This window comes from Rhineura floridana, chromosome 3, assembly GCF_030035675.1.
Source record: "Rhineura floridana isolate rRhiFlo1 chromosome 3, rRhiFlo1.hap2, whole genome shotgun sequence".
In the NCBI taxonomy this organism is placed as follows: Eukaryota; Metazoa; Chordata; class Lepidosauria; order Squamata; family Rhineuridae; genus Rhineura; species Rhineura floridana.
In genome coordinates, this window is record NC_084482.1 from 20,407,156 (window position 1) to 20,429,989 (window position 22,834).

At 44.7% G+C, this 22,834-nt stretch overlaps 1 protein-coding gene across 11 annotated transcripts; it reads right to left on the bottom strand.

Annotated features, from left to right (window-relative positions):
- Positions 1–1,186: 1,186 nt before the first annotated feature.
- On the bottom strand, positions 1,187–22,599 carry NACA (nascent polypeptide associated complex subunit alpha). Of its 11 annotated transcripts, none has more exons than XM_061614861.1 (11): positions 22,385–22,599; positions 20,683–20,754; positions 17,970–18,086; positions 14,310–14,369; positions 8,956–13,086; positions 6,632–6,717; positions 5,459–5,536; positions 4,608–4,754; positions 4,167–4,295; positions 2,299–2,421; positions 1,187–1,308 (listed from the first exon to the last, which is right to left on the bottom strand). In XM_061614861.1, exons 2-11 carry the CDS (start codon positions 20,750–20,752, stop codon positions 1,294–1,296), a joined length of 4,956 nt encoding a protein of 1,651 aa, XP_061470845.1. In that variant the 5' UTR covers positions 20,753–20,754; positions 22,385–22,599; the 3' UTR covers positions 1,187–1,293. The 11 variants fall into 11 exon arrangements, with proteins under 11 accessions (XP_061470845.1, XP_061470844.1, XP_061470849.1 ...); XM_061614860.1 differs by having other exon boundaries at positions 17,970–18,101; XM_061614865.1 differs by having other exon boundaries at positions 8,956–12,240; positions 17,970–18,101; positions 22,385–22,588.
- Positions 22,600–22,834: the final 235 nt, after the last annotated feature.

Sequence of the window (22,834 nt, forward strand, 5' to 3'; positions counted from 1 at the left end):
CTCTACAGTAGGGGTTCTTAACTGGGGGTCCATGGATGGGCTTCAAGGGAGTCTATGAACCTGGCACAACCCCCTCCCAATTTCCAATAACTTGTATTTATTCATGGGGTTCCATAGCTTTCATCAGATTCTCAAAGGTGTCTGTGACCCAAACAAATGTTAAGAACTAATGTATTACAGGTCCTGCAGTCTTCATTTAATCACTGTTAGGATTAAATTGTAAGGGGCAACTATTTTGGGGCTGGAGGCAATGCTGCCGATTTTGAACTGATCTCTTGGCAACATGCTTTTCCATCATAGATGGTGACTCTCACATTGTCTTGTCCCGTTTTCTCATGCACACATTTACATTGATTATTTTAAATTAATTTTTTAAATCAGAAGAAGCCTTGGGAGGTTGCAATCTTAAACAAAGGGAAGGTTAGGGCATGTGGAGAGGAGCTTCGTTACCCTTCTTTTCCCAGGTGCTTTCCCTCTCAGGAAATATTTTTAGTTCTCCCAAAACTCCACTCTCCACCAGTTAATTCTGCATAAATAAATGAATAAGAAAAATAGGCTATGTTTACATAGTAGTGCTATGCACCAAACTTCCTAACAAAAACAAATATTCTAAACATACCGTTATTGTACTGTTTGTAATGGGTCTGTGTCCACGAACTCTGGCTGTACATTAATAAATGATAAGCAATGGCAGGAGCCCAAATATGAGGTAGCACTAGCTAAGGGGGATTACACCAACCCAAACCTCTGAAATAATGGCAGAAGTTGTTCTTTGGCTCAGTGAAACAGGACAAACTGTTCCTTGCACAGTGTTACCCAATTCTCCCCAGCACGAGTGCCTGAACTGACACCATTAAAACAGGAAATTTCTAAACTACAAACACTAGATATGACAGCTTCAACTTTTCAGAGCTAGAAAACAGAACAACACATACTGTGTTTAATAAAGGGCTATTCACACCAAGCCCAAGTTTTCTGGCATCACAGCTGGTCAGCAAACTTAAAAAAAAAAAAGAATTAGTAAAATATTTTCAGTAAATAGGTGAAAGTAATGGCAGCTGATGAGACTAGGATCATCAACCACAAGTAATTTTTCTAGTGAATATTATTTATTAAATTTATATCTCGCCCTTCCTCCCACTAGGAATTTAATCTAATGTGCTGTTGAAACCATAAAGATGTGTGAAACCTTTTAAACCACAACTTTTATTAATTGATAGAAATAGTACAAATTTAATTCAGTTGCAATTTACTCTCCTCTGAAACAATCAAAAAGTTCCCCTTCCTAGGTGGCTACATCGTCAATTCCTGGAAAGAAACAGAAAAAAAGGGAATTAGAAACTTTCTCTGTTTACCCCTAGGTAATGGGATGTGGAATTGATGGCAACTTTGCCACTGCAAACTAGGCAGCCTGTTTATCTACCCTGCATAGCCAAATGACCTTGGGGGGCTACTGTTATGTCTGCCTGTGATGCGAGATAGAGCAGATGAGGAACACAGAAAGCATAACCCTAGCTGCCAGATAAAGCAATCAGATGAGGACAAAAAAAACAGTGCCTGGTTCCCAAGTAGTTGCCTAGGATATAACACTGAGCACTGATGCATTTATCTGTCCCCCAAGGAAACACTCTAGCTGTATCTTCATTAGAAGCTTCAGGTGGTTTAACTCAGAAGATTCTCCCTGCCCCCTGGAATCTTGGGAACTGTTGTTCTGCTGGGAGACCAGTAAGACACTTTTCAGTATTTTTACACTGCTAAACCATGGTAATTAAATCTGTGTGAAGTGTATACCTAAATACATTTGCTCTGACACTCCTCTACAACAGTTTTGTGTACCATTACCAATCACATACAAAAGCCTATGATCAGTTGCTGATATGACATCTTTCAATATATAACCCGCTCTCAAGATAGAATATACAAATACCACTAAAAAGGATGTTTCATAGTGAATGCCACTTGTACAGGGGCAGTTGGCCAAATCTATATTCTTGCAATCAATCAGTTAGTAAATATTAAGCTAAGTTTGGATACACTTGAAAACATGGGTATTAAAATGTATTGTACAGCACCCGACATTTCCATGCACCTTTTCAATACTGAGAGGTAGTTACATGCTGTAGGTCACTGATGAAAAGCAGAAGTAGTGGGGCAACAGACAGAAAACAACGCCTTTCCAACAAGTTGATAAATCCAGTGAAATAGTGGCATAAAAATGTCCATGAAATTTTCAACAACTGTTCTCCAAGCTCTGGGTCCAGGGGTCCTGTAACAAACAGCACTCAACCAGGAACTTACCATAATAGCATTTACAATATCATTACTGTTATTCTTCAGGGCGCGGACGGCTTTTGCACGGGAAACATTCGCTTGGGACATCACTAGCTCAATGTCTTTCACCTCAACACCAGTCTCGTCAACCTGGATAGGAAGAAATTATCTCTCAGTACAGCTGTTCCAAGCCTCTTTCTGCCAAGCAGGAGAGAAATGGCATGGATCCTTAAGTTCCATTCCAAAGGTTTTACAATAGCCATAATAGCTCCCTACCACAAAGGAGAGAAGGTACAATGAACCCCAAATTATTGCCACAGACTCCCTGGTGAGCTTGAAGAACTCACCTGCTCTCAATTCTTGAATGGCAAGAAAGGAGAGATGAAAACAGGACGGGCAAGTGAACATGCTCTCTACACACGCTCAGAGTTTTAACACCACACCGTGGCCTGGGCTCAGTTCTGTGTCTGCCTACACCAGGGTCTGTTGCTCATTTCCATCTCCTTAGCAGCGACAGATTAGTGGGCTGCCTGAACTGAAATGAGCAATGTCAGTCACACTGCCAATAAAATGCAAATTTGGAATGGTAAAGAATTACTTCTGACAGTTGTTCCTGCTTGTTAGCCAGCTAAATGTATGCCAGCTCATTCCACAAGAGGTGTTCCAAGCCCAGCCCAAGTACAATTATAGTCACTAGTGTTCTGTAAGGCATGCATGACTGCTAATGGAATGGATGGCTGCATCGAAAATGCATCCACTGAGTCATCACTCCTCCCTGTCAGTATCTGTAATGAGATAACAGCTGGCTCTATTATTTCTAAATGTGGCACCAAGTACAATAATTTGAGGGAGAAGGAGAGGAACCTAGGAGTTTATTCACCTCGGAATGAGCTCAGGTCCCCCTCCCCAAATTCAACCAGGAAGATGGGATGCTGGCAAGGAAGAGCTGGGAGCATAACAACTCTCTGACTGCAGGTCAAGTAAGAATAAGTTGGGTATGTGCTGGTTACCTACCGGGCTGGTTCGCACATCATGCTAAGCTATGATTTATTAAATCAGGGATAGCATTATGAACAATGGTTTATTAAACCATGACTTAGCATTAGAAGAACCCTGCCCAGAGGCTAAACTATGGTTTCTTTCCTGCAAACAAATCACAATTTGAACTTTTGGTTTGTTGTTGGCTTATGAATCTTAGGTATGGCTTGCCATTATGTGTGAACCCAGAACCCCTCCTCGTTAACCATTGTTTGTTTGACCATTGCACTTCAGGCACTCATCAGGCTACAAAGGCATAAGACACTGTTTTTACATTTTTAAAATGTTTCAAAAATGTTTTTATTTTATTTTTAATTGTATTTTTATTATAGATGTGTTTGCTGCCTTGGGCTCCTTTGGGGTAAAGGGTGTATTATAAACTAAATAAAGATGGAAAACAAACCAACCCTTGGAGAAATAAGCCATGGTTTGTTAAACAAACCATGACTTAGTATTATGTGTAAAGCAGGCCACTGAGGTACTTAAAAAGTGGACAAAAACTGGAATGAAGCATACCTTCTGTGTGGTATACACTTGGGGGTACAATGGAAGCTCACAAGAGTGGGCAGGATGTTGGTTGGTTGGTGCAGGCTGCCCAACAGGAGCAAGTGAGAACAATGAGACCACATGAAGGAGCACCGAGCTGTATCCTGCACTCCCACCTGAAGAATAACCTGGGAGAATGTACTAATCCCATCCCCTCTGTCTGAAACCAAGTGATTCCCAACCAGCAGGGGAGAATACTCTTGTCTCAGGTACCATGACAGACATTAAAAAGACCAGCAACTATGAGTTGGCTATGACTGTCAGTCTCAACGCCTGAATTGCTAGACACATACACAAAGTGTGTGGCATACCTCCTCTTCTTCACTCTCCTCTTGTACAGTGGGAGTCTGTGTGTTTTCCTGAATGTTTGAAACAGCTTCTCCTTGCACTTTGAATTTCTCAGCAGCCGCTAGCTGTGCTTGTTGTGAGAGATCTTCAATCTGGTAGAGATGGGTGAGGAAAAGAGGTCAGTGAAGCTGTTACAACTGAAGAAACTAATGATGAGCAAGACAAAACAGAAGAGAAGCCTCCACAAGAACTACTGACTAGGACTACAGCTTTTCCAGCAGATAGACTTCCTCTCCCGCACCATCAATGAAATTTTAGACTCCACACCTCCAGAGTGGTAGGAAAACTGCATTAACATAGCTGTTCCCTTTTTCAAAGTGTAAGCCCCAAAAGTCTAAATCATATGTTGCTGCAAAAATGGATGGCCATGGCTCCCCTGCCTGGCATCCCTGAGCTTAGCTCACCTTTGCTTCACCGAATACTATATAGGTATCTGATGCAGGACTTTTGTAGACATCTGGTTTGGTGATGACAAACAGGATGTTCTTGGATTTCCGGATAGTAACCCTGGTTACACCTGTGACCTGACGAAGGCCAAGCTTGGACATTGCCTTAAAAACAAAAGGAGATTTGGGGGGAGGGGGAGGTAAGACAATGAGCATATGAGCTCAGCTTGGCTCGTTTATTTATAAAGGGTATTACTAACAGTGTTACAACTACCTCAGTAGTACAGGATGCACTTTTTCTCATTTGACTAATGCAAAGAAACTTTCAGAGCCATTTCCCAAGAAGAAGGCCCAGAACTACAGTCTGTTTCTATCAGTGTCACGAATTCTCATCAGCTTGTTCGGTAAAATGAGGATAGGATTACAGAAACAGAGCCGAGCTTGGCTTTTCTTAGTCAAAATAAAACTTCTCTGTGTGTGTGTGTGTGTGTTTGGGTGGGGAGCTTGACACAAGCTTGTTTTTGGAACTTACCTGTTGCTTTATGACATTCTTGAGCAGAGTGGGGGGAAATCCCTGAAGAATGGGCCCATACTCAACTATGCAACTTGTTCTGGATTACCTCTCCCCTTCAACTGCTTTGGTAAACTGAAGATTGCCGTTTCACAAAGAGAAAATGGGCGTAGAGATCAATCCCTTTGCTGGTTGCAGTAAAATAAGCCCTGGAAGACTATCCCAAGTAATTTGCTCAAAGGAGTATGCATAAAATATTTTGGGACAAAAGGTTTGAGTAGCTATTGCCCTCTCCTAGCTGAATCAGCAAAACATCAGGAATTGTGTTAATCAGTTATTTCCATCAACTTTGTCTTACCTTCCGTGCTTTCTTTTCACTCCGGCTCTGTTTTGCTTTGCTAACTGGTTCTTCATCTATTTCAGCTGCTGCTGCAAGCTACAAGTGAAAAGACTCAAAATGGGTAAAAGGAACCCCACCAAAAAGGCCCCAAACATATATTTTCTCACTCAAGATTTAGCGTGCCTCCTTCTATAATGGGAACAAGAGAGAACTGCTCTATATGCACATGCATATTTATACTAGAAGTTCTTCAAAACCAAGCAGAGACGGATTTGCAAGGCATGCCAAAAGAATGACTCCAGTCCCAAGTTTTAGCATGACTTTAAACACTGAAGTACATCTAACTGCCAAGTAAGGACCACAAGAGCATGCAGAGAGGTGATCTTAGTGGCTGTACCATGACTTTCACAGAAAAGCAATATCCTTATTAGGATCAACGAAGGTGTCACAATGTAGTGAGAAAACTTTGACGTTTTCCTCAGCTGGTTATTAAGCAAAACATTATGGGGAGGGGGATATCACAAGAGAGAAGTCTGGAAACAATAGAAAACCCCACAAGTCTCATATCAATAGCTGTTCATCCATATATTAAGGATTTGAAAGCCAGCTTAGTTCAGTGACAGATTCAAGTAACTGCTTGCTTTTATACTTTCAAAATATGAAAGAACAGTCACTGTTCGTTTCTTTGTCCCAGTAGGACTTGAAAGGCTTGGCTCTTAGTCTGGTCTATCTAATTCAGTCTACAAAATGCCCCCTAAAATCTTAAGGCTGTTATGAACTGTAGACTTTGGAGCTTTTTCATCATGGCAAATTTGCTCCAGCCTTTCACTATTCTGAAGAATCTGAAAGCTGTTAAAAGTGTACATTTTACAATTTTTAGAGTTTGTTATGGAATTTGCTTCTTTGTACTTTCAAACGTGGGGTTTTTAGCACAGAATTTCAGACCCCATGCTTACTACCTATTGGGCATTAAACACAGTGGTGTGGATGCAAAACCATCCTAGGACCAAGATGCTAGTTAGAGTGCATGTGGTTGAACAAGCATACATTGTAAATGGTATACTGGGCATCCTGACCTGAGTTTTTTTGGGTTTAGGGATAATTTCTCCAAGATTAGTGTTCTGTAGCCCTATTCACAATGCCAATTAAATACAACCCATTATCACCTGCTTCTTCCCAGAGCCTTCTCACCTGTGCCTGCTGTGTTGTGGCCTGCGTAGAGTCCTGCTCTTCAAGTTCTGGCACTGATTCATCACTGTCGGATTCTGTCCCAGACCCTACCGAAACAAATATGCGTAATTTTTTCCTCAGTTTGCTTCAGCTAGGTGTGGCAGGCAAGCCCAAGCAAAACACGAATGGCTTTGCCACTGGGTCATGCAGAATCTATCTCTCCTTTAGTGTGACAATGCTCATAAAAAAACCCTTATCAATACAAAAAAAAATACTTCAGAATTATCTAGTGGTAGAGAAATTTACTCCCAACACAGGTAGCAAAGCAAATGACATGGAAAGAATGCAATCTACAGAGAACAAATAATGTTGGAATGGCAGTGCTTTATGTAACAGTAGTTTCAATTTGTGCAGCAACTGACAGGTGCTCTGGGTTTTGCTCAGCTTTGGCTGCAACCCAGCGTATATAAAATCTTGCTCTTTTTCAAAGATCAATTCAGACAAATATTTCTTTGAGGTTGTTAAAATGGACAAGTCACTGCATTCAGTTGCTTACTGGTGATGAGTATGTGTGCATGAAGAGAGAGGTTAGGTAAAATGATTAAAAAAAATCTTTTGAGTTCCATTTAAAAGCAAACATCTGGGAAAGTGTGGATAGTCTAGGCAAGTTAATATTAGATGCACAGCACGAAAGTACCAGAAAGAAAAAAGTTCCTGGGAGCAGGGACTTGCTTGCATTCTCAGGACTGGGACAGCACCTCTGCATGTAGGAAAAGTGGCAGCTTAGCCCTGGCTCCATTCAGACATTGATCTGGAGATACTGAATGTGTTTCAGACTTACATACTCCCTCCTCTTCCCCATCACATGGTGTTATCTCGTTCCCTTCCATAGTTTGTGATCACAGTTTGCCATCATGCCCAAGTTTGGCTAGCTACACCTAGTACTAGCCAGCATAGTTTCCAAATGACAGGTCTGCAAACCCATAGTTCACAGAGAGTCATGGCAAACTGGTTATCACAAACCATGGAAGGAGGATCCACAAGATGGGGAGGGAGGGGGAGATGGAAGCAAAGGAGCCATGGCATATTCCTGGTAAGGGTTCATCACATTTGAATTGAGACATTATAAAAGAGGGAAGACAGTTTGTAAGGACTCAATTGCATGTTGCTATTTCCTTACCTTTTCAAAATAATGAAATGGCACAGAGCTTAAAAGCTCAGTTCTGTAAGTGACTTCACCTCAAGACCCTAACGAAGCTCATCACTGCCTCTTTGAAAGAGAACCACCAATCCCCCCATTGGACCAATATTTCTGGATGCAGCATATTATTCTTCCATGTCTTAGTGGACTGCTGGCTCACATGCCTGTTTGCTACAGCATGCAAATGATTGTGATGCAAGTGGGAGGGAACAAATGTGATTGATCAACACCTATGAAAGGTATGGAATATATCTAGGCCACACTTTTCATGGAACAAGTGCTACTACACTCTCACTTGCCAATGAACTCATCACATAATTCCAGCTTATGCAAACCCCCAATACCTTTCTCAGTAGTTGCATATGCGCCAGACTACACTGAAGTGACTGGTAGCTAAACTGAACCACATACTTATTTTTGGTCTTATGTAGATTGATTTTTTTACCTTTGCAGTAAAAAAACAATTCTTTACATTTGCAGTAGGTTCTCTATTAAAGATATATTAAACAGAGAACCTACTCCAAATGTAAAAAATGATATTTCTGTGTCCTTCTAGTTGCAAGAATAACTACAGACAATGCACAATAAGAGTGGACATTAGATTGCAGTTTCTTCCAGAGCCAGGATAAAACATTACATAACGCAGAGTTGGCATCACATGCTGAATCTATGAACATCACACTTAAAGCACTTATAATTAACAAGATGTACTGGATATCTAATCACACGCCAAGTACCAGAATTGGAGACAGCGGACTGAGAGGGAAGCAGTGCTACAGAACACAAAGCTGTGATTAGTATTTCTAGATTAGTGCTATTCAGCCAAGGTAACATTGATGTCACACCTTCTAGAAGACATTCACAACATGCTCAGCATGTCAACAGACTCTCATTTGTAACATATATTCTTACTGCATACATCTTGATTTCTCACATGAAAGGAATTTTCAATTGGCTCTGGCTATACCTGGTTATAGCTCGGCCTGGACTTACTTTGGCTATGTTAGATTCACTTCTAAATACTACTTTTCTAGGCTAACACACAAAGCAGGGAGACTTGGGGACCCTTGCCTGTACAGACAGGTTAGTATTCAGTGATCAGTCTGTGATATCCATGCACACAGCAAACTAAGGAGGCAAATACCCTTGTCATTCTTCAGGGCAGGTTGTTTGGCAGGAGGAGGAAGAGGAGCAGTTGCTGGGGCCTCAGCAAGGGCCGCAGCTGGTTTAGGAGAGAAATCCACCAGGACTGGCTGCAGAGGCGGCTCCCCAGCAGGCGCCTCTGGAGGGATCAAAGGTGGCAACTCGTCGTCTTCAGTGACAGCAGAGACAGGGGTGGGGGGTTTGGGTGGCACTTCAGATGCTAGACCAGATGCAGGTGAAGCTGGTGATGGCTTAGAAAGCACAGCAGAGGGAGTTAGCTTTTTTATAGAGGATGTAGGAGGGGAAGCAGGCTGAGGGAGACTGCTTACAGCTGTGGCAGAAACAGAACGATCTGCAGGTGCAAGAGGCAAAGATACTGTTTTTCGTGGAGGCACCTTATCCCCAACAGAGGTGACAGGGACCTGTGATGCATCCAAGGTCAAGGCAGCAGAGCCAACAGGGACAGCTGGGGATCTGGGGGCAGGGCTAGGGGTCACCGGGGGAAGAGAAGGAGCCGAGGCTGAGGCTGCAGATGATGTGGAAACAGCCAATGGGGAAGTAATGGCCACAGAGCCAGGAGGAGAGATGACAGGTGACGTTGGGGAGGCTACTGGGCCAGAAGCAGAAACAACAGGAGGCTTAGAAGATGCTACTGAAGATCCCTTGGGGCCAGCTGCAGAATCTGCAGGGAAAACTGCGGAGGCCAAAGAAGGAACTGTAGGGGGTACAGGGCTGGAAGCAGGCACTGCTGGGGCCGCAGGAGGGGTTATGGGGACAGATGTAGGTGCCAGAGGAGGAACAGGTGTCACAAGTGGCACTGCAGGTGCCACTGGCTTAGAAGCAGCCCCTGCTGGGACCAAAGGAGGTGTCAGAGTCCCAGAGGCAGGCGCCAAAGGAGGGGCCAGAGGCTGGGACGGAGGAGCCACAGGGGCAGAAGGAGGTTCTACAGGTGGTCCTGTGGGGGCCACTGGCTTAGAAGCAACCCCTGCTGGGACCACAGAAGGCGCCAGAGGCCCAGGGGAAGGTGCCAAAGGAGAAACCACTGGCTTAGAAGCAGCCACTGTTGGTACCACACAAGGTGCCAGAGGCCCAGTGGTGGGTGCCAAAGGAGAAGCCACAGGGGCAGAAGCAGGTTCCACAGGTGGCCCCATGGGGGCCACTGGCTTAGAAGCAGTCACTGTTGGTACCACACAAGGTGCCAGAGGCCCAGAGGCGGGTGCCAAAGGAGGAGCCACAGGCTGGGATGGAGGAGCCACAAGGGCAGGAAGTGGCTTTATAGGTGGCCTTGTGGGGGCCACTGGCTTAGAAGCAACCCCTGCTGGGACCACAGAAGGCGCCAGAGGCTCAGGGGCAGGTACCAAAGGAGGAGCCACAGCGGCAGAAGCAGGTTTCACAGGTGGCCCTGTGGGGGCCACTGGCTTACAAGCAACCCCTGCTGGGACCAAAGGAGATGCCTGAGGCCCAGATGCAGGTTCCAGAGGAGGACCAACAGGCTGGGATGGAGGAGCCACAGGGACAGAAGCAGGTTTCACAGGTGGCCCCATGGGGGCCACTGGCTTAGAAGCAGCCACTGTTGGTACTACAGAAGGTGCCAGAGGCCCAGAGGCGGGTGCCAAAGGAGGAGCCACAGGCTGGGACGGGGGTGCCACAGGGGCAGAAGCAGGTTTCACAGGTGGTCCTGTGGGGGCCAGTGATCTAGGAGCGACCCCTGTGGGAGCCACAGGAAGGGCTACAGGTCCAGAAGCAGGTGCCAATGGACTAGAAGCAGGCTCTGCTGTGGCCACAGGACTAGATGTAGGTGCCAAAGAAGGAGGTTTCACAGGTGCCACTGCAGATGCCAAGGGGCAGGAAGGAGGAACCCCAGGAACAGAGACAGGTGCCAAAAGAGGAGCCATGGGATGAGAAGCCACAGAGCAAGAAGTAGATATCCCAGGTGGAGCTGTAGGTGCCACTTGTTTAGGTGCAGGTACTGTTGCAGCCACAGGAGAGGCTAGGGAGCCAGAAATGGCTGCTAGAGGAGCCATAGGTTGGGCAGCAGCTGCCACAGGACTAGAAGGCACCCCTGCTGGGGCCACAGAGCTAACAGGAGGAAACGAAGGAGAGACAGGTTTCACAGGTGGCACCCCAGGGGCCAGTGCTCTAGGAGCAGACCCGGCTGGGTCAATAGGAGGGGTTACAGATCCACAAGGAGGTGCCAAAGGAGGAGCCACAGGATTAGAAGCAGGCCCTGCTGGGGCCACAGGCTGGAAGACAGGTCCTGCTGCTGGGGTTAGAGAGTGAGGTGCAGGTGTTGGAGGAGAAGCAGGTTTCACTGATGGCGGGCCAGGGGCCAGGGGCTGAGAAGCAACCTCGGCTGTAACGACAGGTGGGGTTACAAATCCAGAAGGTGCCAAAGAAAGAGGCACAGGACTAGAAGCAGGTCCTGGTAGGGTCACAGGGCCAGAGGGAGAAGCCAAAGGTTGGGATGAAGGTGCCACAGGGGCAGCAGTAGGTGCCAAAAGAGAATCGGGAGGCACTGCGGGGGCCAGTGGTTTAGGAGTGACCCCAACTGGGGCCACAGAAGGAGTTACAGGTCCAGATATAGGTGCCAAAGGAAGAGCCACAGAACTAGAAGCAGGTCTTGTTGGAGTTACATGGCCAGGAGGGGGTTTCACAGGTGGCAAAGCAGGGGCCCATGATCCAGGAGCAGACCCTGCTGGAGGCACAGAGCCAGAAGTCACAGGTTGGGGAACAGGCACTTTTGGAGTTAGAGAGTCAGAAGTAGATGCAGGAGAAGTAGGTTTCACAGGTGGTACTGCAGGTGCCAATAGTATAGGAGCAGGTACTCCTTGTGACACAGGTGGGGATATAGTGCCAGAAACAGATGCCAAAACAGGAGCAACAGACTTAGAAACTGATTGTACAGGACAAGAAGCAGATCCTATTGTGGCTACAGGGCCAGCAACAAGTGCTGAAGCAGAAGCAGGTTTCACAGATGGCCCTGCAGGAGCCACAGGAACAGCCACAGGGCTGGAAACAGGTGCTAAAGCAGGAGCCACAGGGCTAGAAGCAGGTTTCATGGGTGCTGCTGCAGGTATCAACTGTATAGGATCTGGCCCTGCTGGGGACACAGGAGGAGTACCAGGGCACATCACAGAGGCCAAGGGGCAGGAAGCAGGTGCTACAGGGCCAGGAACAGATGCCAAAGGAAGAGTCATAGGGTGGCAAGCAGATCCCACAGGAGACCCTGGAGGAACCACAGGACTAGATGCTGGCACTGGAGAGGCTGCAGAGCTGTGAGTAGTCACTGCAAGGGGTAGAGGAGAAAGAGATGCTGTAACAGAATTCTTGAGTGTAGGAGAAGCAGGTGGGACCACAGTGCTATGAGATTTAGCCACGTGGGGAGAGAGCACAGGAGGTGAAGCCACTTGGCCAGGAGCAGGGGTCACAGGAGTACCAGGAATCAGAGAAGGGGTTACAGGGCTAAGAACAGGTAACGGTGATGTGGGAGAAGCAACTACAGAAACTGGACCAGGAGAAGGAGCAGAGGTTGGGGCCACAGGGGCAGGAGCAGTGGCAGGGGCCGTGGGACCAACAGGAGAGCTGAGAGGAATGTGAAAAGTGCTTGGTATAACAGGGAGAACAGTGGGACCTGGGACCAGAGGATGAGAAACAGGGGCGACTGGGAGAATGAAAGGAGCTGGAACAGGAGGACATGATGGCAACTGAGAAATGGGGGCTGCAGACGCTGTCAGCGCTGGGCCTGCAAGGGAGGCTGGAAGAGCTGAACTAAAAGACCCAGAGGAAATTATTGGGGATCGGGGAGAAGCCACAGACCCTAATGCAGTGCTTGGAGATGAGGGGGTAACTGTTTGTGCAGAATCAGCCACATCTGGAGGCTTCAGAGGAGAGGAAGGAATCTGGGCCACCACAGCTGGAACACTAGGAGACAGGGTAGGGCCAGGAGAGAGTGATTCTCGGGAGACAGAGGAGGGAGTAGCCACAAAGGAGAAAAGCTGCCCAGGTGAGGCAGCAAGGCCAGTAGGTGCCAATGGAGTACTGAAAGGACAGAGTCCAGCAAAGGGCAAGCCAGCATCATGGGATGGAGAGGAAGGGTGAGCAGTGCTAGATACAGAGGAGCCAGAAACAGCAGCTAAAGGAGAGAAAAAGTGAATCAATAATGAAAAGAAAAACAGGGGGAAGAAAAAATGAATTATCTACAGCCACCCATATAGAAATGCAGCTCAGTTACCTGTGGGGTAGAAATTGCTATAGCTGCTGTCAGAAAAACATCACATTTATATGCCCCCACCCCCATCAGTCACGTCTCTGTAACTCTTCCCACAGAGCCAATGCTCCTCTAGAGGACATGTGCAGGATCAAGCTACCGGAAAACATGTCACAGTGCACAGATAAGCTCAACCTAGTTGTCACCACTCCCACGGGATCTCTTACAACACATCCCAACTCAATTTTCCAGATATCTTCCTTAACACATGCTATCAATATAACTTAATTCTAGATGAGAAAACAGCTAGTTCAGGAAACAAGCTGCAATGTTTAAAACAGTGGCATTTAACCCTCCATGTTGTGTCCAGATGCATAGGATTGACCAGAACAGTAAAATGTCAGTCTGCCATTGTTTGAAAATTGCTTTGCAGTATAGGTTCCATGTATAATGGCAAAAGCTGCTACCAAGTTAATCTGGCTACAGAAACAAAGTTTGGAGGCATAGTTTGCCACCTATCCTGAGGTTCAGCCAAAGTATAAGCAGGTGTGATCAAAGATCTTCAAACAAGTCACATGACAATTTCCAAGTGTAGCCGCTGGATTGCAGGTAAACTGTTAACAATGAGCTGCAGGCATACCAAGAGAAGTGATCCCCTGGCACTTGGAAAGTTCATCCCAGCAAACACAAAATCCCACCAAGTTATTCAAATAGCCACTGGAACAACAATGAAAAGTACCCAGAACTTTTTACACCAATTTTGAAAACCCACCAACAGCAGAAGTCCATAGCATAAAGTCAAACCCTCAGCTCTGATCATCTAGGTTGTGGATCAATTCATCATCTCCTCATCTTACTCATGGACTTTGCCAACCCCAGGGGGAAGTTGGCACTCCATACAGTAAATTGTATATAATCTAACTATGTCAACGGAAGAGCTAAGAACAGAGGGGTCTAGCTAATGCTAGTCCTATTCAGAGTAGGACTGGCATTGGATACAACCTACTACTCAGAAGCTTGGACTTTAACTCCTTGGTGTCTACAATCACCAAACCCACCTTGCTAAATGCTATGGTTAATATACCTGCATCAGCACAGCACAGCAAAACATTGTTAAGAAGGCACGCACAGGGTATAAGAGCAAATACCTGATGCTCGAATAGGAGGCTGAGAAAAACAGGCTGCAGGCGCTTCAGGAGCACCAGGAGCTAAATGAGCAAGAGCAATAGGTTATTAAAGAGCAAAACAATAAACAAGGGACCAGAACAATCTATTGTCTTGGTTTGGTGAAAACAATTAGATCTATTGTGAGCTGCCCACTCCCAAACTAAGTTGCCTTCCACTTCAAGCTTGGCATAATTCAAACCTAGACAAGTCCTGAATTAAGGTTCAACTTACACTGCTGGCATCCACCTAAATGTTCATAGCATCAGTTGCTCAAAACGTTGTTCCATCAAAGCCTTAAATGGCAGATTAACCAATCTTAAATGCACATGCAGACAGAATAGGTAGTTGCACTAGAAACATCTGCACTGATGAGAATTGATTTAAATGAAGGCAGAACTACATTGCTCAGCAAGATCATACAGCAAAAAGAGCCCAGTGTGGGCCACATTGGTGTTTGACTGCATGAGATCTTATAACCTTGCAATTTAAATATGAACATGAAGACTACTTGCATTATACTGGAACTGGCCTTCATAAGATAAGGGCAGAAAAAATAAAATCTCTCTGTAATGTGAGCTCTGCAATGCAACATGAGAAAATATTTTTTCAGGGGATCAAGGGTCCTTCCCAGCTACACTAGCAGATGAGTAGGAAAAAGACTAGTTGTTGTTATGTGTCTTCAAGTTGATTACGACTTATGGCGACCCTATGAATCAGCGACTTCCAATAGCATCTGTTATAAACCACCCTGTTCAGATCTTGTAAGTTCAGGTCTGTGGATTCCTTTATGGAATCAATCCATCTCTTGTTTGGCCTTCCTCCTTTTCTACTCCCTGCTGTTTTCCCCAGCATTATTGTCTTTTCTAGTGAATCCTGTCTTCTCATGATGTGTCCAAAGTATGATAACCTCAGTTTCACCATTTTAGCTTCCAGTGATAATTCTTGTTTAATTTGTTCTAACACCCAGTCATTTGTCTTTTTCGCAGTCCACGGTATGCGCAAAGCTCTCCTCCAATACCACATTTCAGATGAGTTGATTTTTCTCTTATCAGCTTTTTTCACTGTCCAACTTTCACATCCATACATTTGTTGTTGTTATATGCCTTCAAGTCATCACAACTTATGGTGACCCTATGAATCAGTGACCTCCAAAAGCATCTGTCATGAACCACCCTGTTCAGATCTTTTAAGTTCAGGTCTGTGGCTTCCTTTATGGAATCAATCTTGTTTGGCCTTCCTCTTTTTCTACTCCCTTCTGTTTTTCCCAGCATCACTGTCTTTTCTAGTGTCCTGTCTTCTCATGATTTGTTCAAAGTACGATGACCTCAATTTCATCATTTTAGCTTCTGGTGGCAGTTCTGGTTTAATTTGTTCTAACACCTAGTTATTTGTCTTTTTCACAGTCCATGATATGCACAAAGCTCTCCTCCAATACCACATTTCAAAGGAGTCAATTTTTCTCTTACCTGCTATTTTCACTGTCCAACTTTCACATCCATGCATAGAGATCAGGAATACCATGGTCTGGATGATCTTGACTTTAGTGTTCAGTGATACATCTTTGCATTTGAGGACCTTTTCTAATTCTTTCATAGCTGCCCTCCCCAGTCCTAGCCTTTTTGACTGTTGTCTCCATTTTGGTTAGTGACGGTGCCAAGGTATTGATAATCTTTGACAAATTCAATGTCCTCGTCATCTTTACAGTTACATAAATCTTCTGTTGTCATTATTTTAGTCTTCTTGACTTTCAGCTATAGTCCTGCTTTTGTGCTTTCCTCTTTAACTTTCCTCAGAATTTGTTTCAAATCATTACTGGTTTCTGCTAATAGTATGGTATCATCTGCATATTTTAAATTATTTATACTTCTCTCTCCAATTTTCATACCTCCATCTTGGTCCAATCCCGCTTTCTGTATGATATGTTCTGCGTATAGATTAAATAACTAGGGTGATAAAATACACCCAGTCTCACACCCCTTCCAATGGGAAACCAATCGGTTTCTCCATATTCTGTCCTTACAGTAGCCTCTTGTCCAGAGTATAGGTTGCGCATCAGGACAATCAGATGCTGTGGCACCCCCATTTCTTTTAAAGCATTCCATAGTTTTTCATGATCTACACAATCAAAGGCTTCCTTCTGATATTCCTTGGTCTGTTCGATTATCCAACGTATGTTTATGATATGATCTCTTGTACCTCTTCCCTTTCTAAATTTAGCTTGGACATCAGGCACTTCTCACTCCATATATGGCAAGAGCCTTTGTTGTAGAAACTTGAGCATTACTTTACTTGCATGGGATATTAAGGCAATTAGGGTAAAGGCAAATTAAGTTTAAAAAAGACTTTTACTAGTGTGATAACTCCCTCTAATCATGGGCTGCATGACTTTACAGCAGGCAGGGGAGACACTTAGCGGTTTAGCAGCAGAAGGGTTATGCAAATGCCTGATTGAACAAATGCTCAGATTACACTAATCCTGTCTGCTGTATGGAAAGAGAAGGTCTGCAAGCTAGGAAAGTTCTATCAACTGTATATTAAAATTCACATCAGTTGTGCTTGAAAAACATAGAAGAATATACTGAGTCGGTCTATTGATCCATCTAGCTCAGTACTGTCTACTGACTGGCAGTGGCTCTCGAGGGTTTGAGACAGGAGTCTGTCGCAGCCCTACCTAAAGATGCCAGGCATTGAACCTGGGATCTTCTGCATGCAAAGCAGAAGCTCTACCACTGAGCTACGGCCCTTCCCCAAAGAGCTCCCCTATTTCCAGATTTTCCAGTAAGAATGCTAGAAGCCTCCACTCAATTGAAAGAACTGGCTTCAATGAATGAGCTACTGAACAACCCTGAATTGCAGATTCTTGCTCCTGTTTCTAGTAGGCAGTATTGAACAGAAGGCAAAGAAATCCCCATACAATATACTCTGTGTTGGCTATTCAACTGTGCACTTTAAGGAGTGCATGGTCTCCAGCTGCCCATTGCTGTGCACCAGTTCTTGGACAGTAATTGGAAAACAAGGTATAAGGTGGTAAAGCAAAAGAATTTAAAGCACAGATAACACACACACACCTCCAGCTGCACAAAGAAGGGGAAAGATCTAGATACAGCCAGGAAGTTAAAAGCTTCATGCTAAGAAAGCTGAAGCATTTCTCAAAATTAAACTGTGACATTTTAGGTAAAAAGAGGAGCAAGCCTAAAAGGGTACCATGAAAGTATAGCCATTCAAACTAATAGTCATTTTAAGGATTATGTTTAACCTTTATGGCTGCTTTCTCTCCTTACAGCTCAATTTATCTGAAACTTGGAATCACTGAGTTGTGACATTTCTAGTAGGTCTCCTATAAATTATATGCCTCAAGTACTACACCCAGGGACATCTGAAGCAAATCCCGAAAACACCTTTTTAAACAAGGTAACAGACCCACATACCATACTGGCCAACAGCAATTCTTGTATTTAATCAGCAGAAATTTATGTTCCAGCTATGCATTTTTTCTGAGTTCTTTAAACGGCAGCAAACAAGATCTCAGTTTAAACAGAGCTGGCACTTCTGGAGCCCTGATTTCATTGTATTATTTCATTTTTAAAAAATTAAAATGAAGTCATTTCAACCCCATTTTGCTGTTTTAACTTGAAACCTACCTGAAGGCTCCAGAGCAGTCCCAGCCTGAGAACCCTTGCCTGCCACCTCAGGATTCTTGGTGGCAGCTGGTTCGGACTCCTCAGCTGTCCGCATCACTTCCATGGGGGCCCCAGGAACTGGGGGTAGAGTTACTGAAATAGTGTCAACTGTTCAGATACCACTCAGGAAACCCAACAGCCTGCACATGTCACATGAGGTGGTTAACGATCAATAGCATCCAAACATGGGGAAAGATGCACGTTATCTCCAGTAGTCCAGAGACAAATGGCACTAGGACTAAGAGCAAGCCCTCACATATCAAGCATTATAGGAGCAATCTTCTGCTTTGGAGAACAATCAGACAACAGAAGTTATCCTCCCTAGCCATCATCAGAAATAAGTGTCATCACACTAAAACCATAACACAAAAAATCTGGGTCAAGTTTATAGTGTTACAGTGATCATGCATGCAACCACCTCACTATAGGATGAAACAGATAGAAGTCAATAGAGGATCATTTTTAAAATGTAGCTACCACAGGGAGAGGAAACAGCAAACAATCTTCAGTTTATACCTCAATGGCAGCCAGGTCCCATGACAGCACCCCGTGCACCAGATTGTGGTAAGTCTGAACAAGAGTGGACAGGTGCCCTGGATTTGGAACTGATAGTGCCAGTGCTCTTCTGTCCCCTCCTAACTTGCTTCCAGGTTCAGTGTGGGTGGCTCTGCCAGAGTTGCTGTGTGTTTTGCCACTTCTTATATCCAAGGAAGAACCAGCAGCAAAGCTTGACTGAAGCAAAGCAAAATCTATTTGCTATGCCCCAGTCATCTCCTCACAGAACTCTACCTAGAGTATCACACTTTGCCAATATCTACACTGGCACTTGCAGCCATCTCTTCTCTGCAACAGGGGTGTTGGAACAATGCCTTGGCATAGCCATCTACTGGGACAGAAGAAAAGCTGAAAACCAATGTAGACTTTGCTTAATTTGCTGCTTGCCTTAGAGAAACACTGCTCTATTCTATACAGCATCATTTGATTATCCAAACAAACTCTGTGGTTCCTCTCTAAGGGAAACTCACACAGCCCTTAGAAGAAATCTTTCCATTTACCAGTCATGCAGTATACAGCATCCCCATGCGTAGGTGTGTGTAGGACAGACCCAGTCACAAAGTCATGCAGTGTCCCCTAAGCTTCAAGGCAGAAATGTAGCAAACAAGGAGATGTGGTTCTCAGCTAAACTAGCATCCATGACACCTTCAAGACAGACAACTGGAAACATAATATACAGGGAGGGTTGAAAGTTAGTAGGCTCCAGGTAAGAAGTATGTGCGTGCGTGCATGCACGCACGTGCACACACACATGCACACACACTTCAGCATACAATCAGATTTTTAAAAGCTGTAACAGTTCATAATTCTACTCCACTAGAACGAGGCACTCTCACAGCCAATACATTTTATCAGCTGTATGTTTAGGCCAAGTGCAGGATGCTTGTTAAATACCAAATTGTGTTGTAACATTTTGGCTTCAAGTAACAAGGCAATGTGCTTCCCTGCTCTGTGCTTAAGACAGGCAGAGTCAGTGAGTGGATTAGCAAATTATCTACTTGTCAAGCAGATTTAAAGTTTTAACATTTCGGAGATCAAAGGGTTTGCCCCTTACGAAGTTTCGCAGTCACGCCAGAGTCACAGCCTATCCTACCTTAAATAGTAGCCACCACCAATTTGTAAAAAGAAACCTAAGAGCTACTTAGTAATTATGGATTTATCATAAGCCACACAGTCCAATTCCTGGCTGTCACACAGGTTTAGGAATATGATGAGGCTGCATCCTTTTCTTATTAAGCCGTCTGTCTCCTTCTTCCTGAAGAAATCTTACACATCATTTGTTAACATGGGAGAATGACTGGGAAATGATTCATGTACAGATCCTCTAAAACAAGCACTGTTTACTCTAGCACAAAGGCCAAAAAGAAAACAAGTATCAAGCATTTGACCTAGGTTAAGGGCCACATTTCTCTAGTGTTTCATTTGGTAATCACACCATGTTAACTCACACAAAAAACCAGAAGCTTAGTTAGTATTTTTAACATATTGTACTTGAAAACCTCCAAAACAAAGCTAGATAGCAGTGTTTATCCAGCTTGCAATTCACTTCAAGCATGCTACTACCATGTTCCAGACAGAGACCATGCAACTCATCCGACTTGGAGGAGAGCAAACTTAGTAAAGGCAGAAGAGGCCAATCATCTCAAAATATTTATCTCAACCTCTCGAAGTCAAAATTAACATTATATAGAACATTTATTTATCCCACGCATTAGTTCAATAATCCTTACAACAACACTGTAAGGTAGGCATGCGTTATTATTCACATAGTGCAGATGGATAGCTGAAAGACAGTGGCTTCTCTAGGGCTACTCTGAAAGCTCATGGCAAAGGCAAGATGAAACAGTGGCTTTTACAATGCAACTTACTCATGTCCTCTTTAACAGTGCATTGCTATTCATGCCTACACAGAGGTAAGCCCTGAGTTCAAAGGGACTTTTTCCCAGCAGGTAAGTGTATAGGATTGCAGCCTCAGTCTCTCAGGCACTATGCTACACTAGCCCTCAATTATATGTGTGCTCTAGTTTCCCACCTAGTTTTACCTCCTCTGTTAAACTAGCTGACTGGACGAGTTTCAGGATCCTTTCTGAATATGTATTAATCATCCAAAGCCACTAACCTGTTTCAGCCTGAGGCTGTGGCAGCTCTTGTTCCGTCGCTGGAACAGTTTCTGTGGCTTCACCAGGCATTTCTGGGAGAAGGGAGGAAAGTAAAGTTCAGTCATTTTTCCCTACAGAACTAGTGTAAAAGAATTGCAGGATATTTAACAAAAATATTGCTTCTCTACAATCAGAATATCTAGGCAAGCTACATGTAAACAAGCTGAATCACTTCCTAGAGAATGAACATTGCTGCCAGGTACAATTTGCTCAAGGTAGTCATGCTGAAAAATGTTTATACATACATTCAAGTAGAAGTTTTAAGTATTTAGAACCTTTCTCTCTTGTAAACTTTAGCTTGTCCTCATTTCCCTACTGAATGGATAAAAGAGCATCTCCACTGAACAATAAACAGAAAATGAAGGACCACAAGTTAATCTAAATGTGACCAGTGTACAAACTATTGATACAACTGCAAGAGTTGGTACAGCTGTCTAGCTCCAGCATCACTGAACCACTTATGTCACTGAATATTTACCAAAGCTTTGATTCACAACCTCTACCGTCACCTAACCAAGTTGTAGGACAAGCAAGATTGGGAATATGGCATGCTGTGAAAGGATAAAACAGTGACTAAACTTAGAACAAACCCAAGATGTGTCTCATTGGGGGGGGCAATTAAATACTATTATCCCTGATTAGAGATTAAACAATCATCTCCAATTGCAGTATACAGTATACCCAGGAACATCTAATTGGCTACTACTGGAAACAGAACACTGGTTTAGATAGGCCTTTGGTCTGATCCGGCAAGGTTCTTGCTTGCTTTACTACAACTCCACCACTACAACCTTTCATGGACCCAAATAAATGCACAGTGAGATCTATTGCATGAATTCCCTCACACTGCTGCACCTTCTCCCAGCCATAACATCCATTCCTTGTCAGCCCACCAGAAATAACTAACTGAATGGTGGAATAAACCTCAACTCCCTTCATTTCACTAAGTATTAAGACCATGTCCCAACACTGCCACCAATCAAACACTACCATTCTTTCTGTAACTTTTACTTTTCAACTCTTACCCCACCCCCAGGTGACTAGAACCCTAGTCAGCAACTAATTTCCTAGAAGACTGTTTTGACAACATAGTAAAGAGGAGGCAAGACCCCGCTTTTACTCTCCTGGCAAATCGTGTTGTCCTACGTACGCCCCTTTCAAGGTTGGCCGACGAGGTGGCAGATTTGGTACAGGATTGTCCGGGCGTCAATCCCTATACTTCGAGGGCAAGGCCCAATCCCAACGGAGCCGAATGCCCTTTTACTTCTAACAACAGCGCTCATGGAAGGGAAGAGACACACGCCTGCCCAGTCAGGGAACGTCAGAAGAGTTGAGTCTCCCTCCAAACCTACTTCTGTTCCCCTTGCCTCTCCCTTTCCCCGAAGCCCACTGGTCCTCCCTGGCAGGGCTCCTAGCCACCGTTTCCCTTTAACCCGAAGGCCTTTTCCAAGGCCCTGCTGAGGCCCTACAACTCGAGGCTAATTGGCCCAAGACGCCTATTTGCGAGACCGTCGCTTGGTTCCAGAGTCCCGGCTCGACCCGCCCGCCAGTGCCTCATCCCCTTGACCGGCCCAAGCCCTTCTCAGCTTCGGCAACTTCCCACCAGCCAAGTTTGACCGTGTCCCGAGACGGATGGCGGCGGATACGAACGACGAAACTTACCGTACTAGACGAGCCGGACGCAAGATGGAGGCAGAAAGACAGCGAGAGGGAAGGGAGGGCGACTTCCGGTGCAAGCTAGGGCGACTTCCGGGTCCCAACGGGGCTCTTCCATGCGGCGGAGGCGCTGCTGCTAGTTTTACTTACTCGTTGTCTTCGCGCTGGGAGATGTTACGAGAGCTGCACGTCTCTCATAGTAGCAGTAGCAGTAGCAAAAGCTACAGTAACATGGGAAGAAAAAGCACAAGGACCTGTAATAATTGACTGCACAAAACGGATATTCTAATCCAGCGATTCTTCTTTACTAAATGTGTCTTGTGTGGCACATTGTGTGGCACTAAATGTGTCTTGTGTGGGGAAAGGGAAGACAGTCAGAACCGTCGTTGACATTTGCTGTAACTTTTAACAGTTTGTGCTTGAGCTTCCTTTTTTCCTCCTCCCTCCTCTTCCTTT

Excerpts from the sequence above, each read along its gene's own strand:
- NACA (XM_061614860.1), bottom strand. The coding sequence starts at position 20,752 with ATGCCTGGTGAAGCCACAGAAACTGTTCCAGCGACGGAACAAGAGCTG. Across the intron at positions 4,296-4,607 it reads TAGTATTCGGTGAAGCAAAG|ATTGAAGATCTCTCACAACA; the intron begins GTGAGCTAAGCT and ends CATCTCTACCAG. Across the intron at positions 2,422-4,166 it reads AGGAGAGTGAAGAAGAGGAG|GTTGACGAGACTGGTGTTGA; the intron begins GTATGCCACACA and ends CTTCCTATCCAG.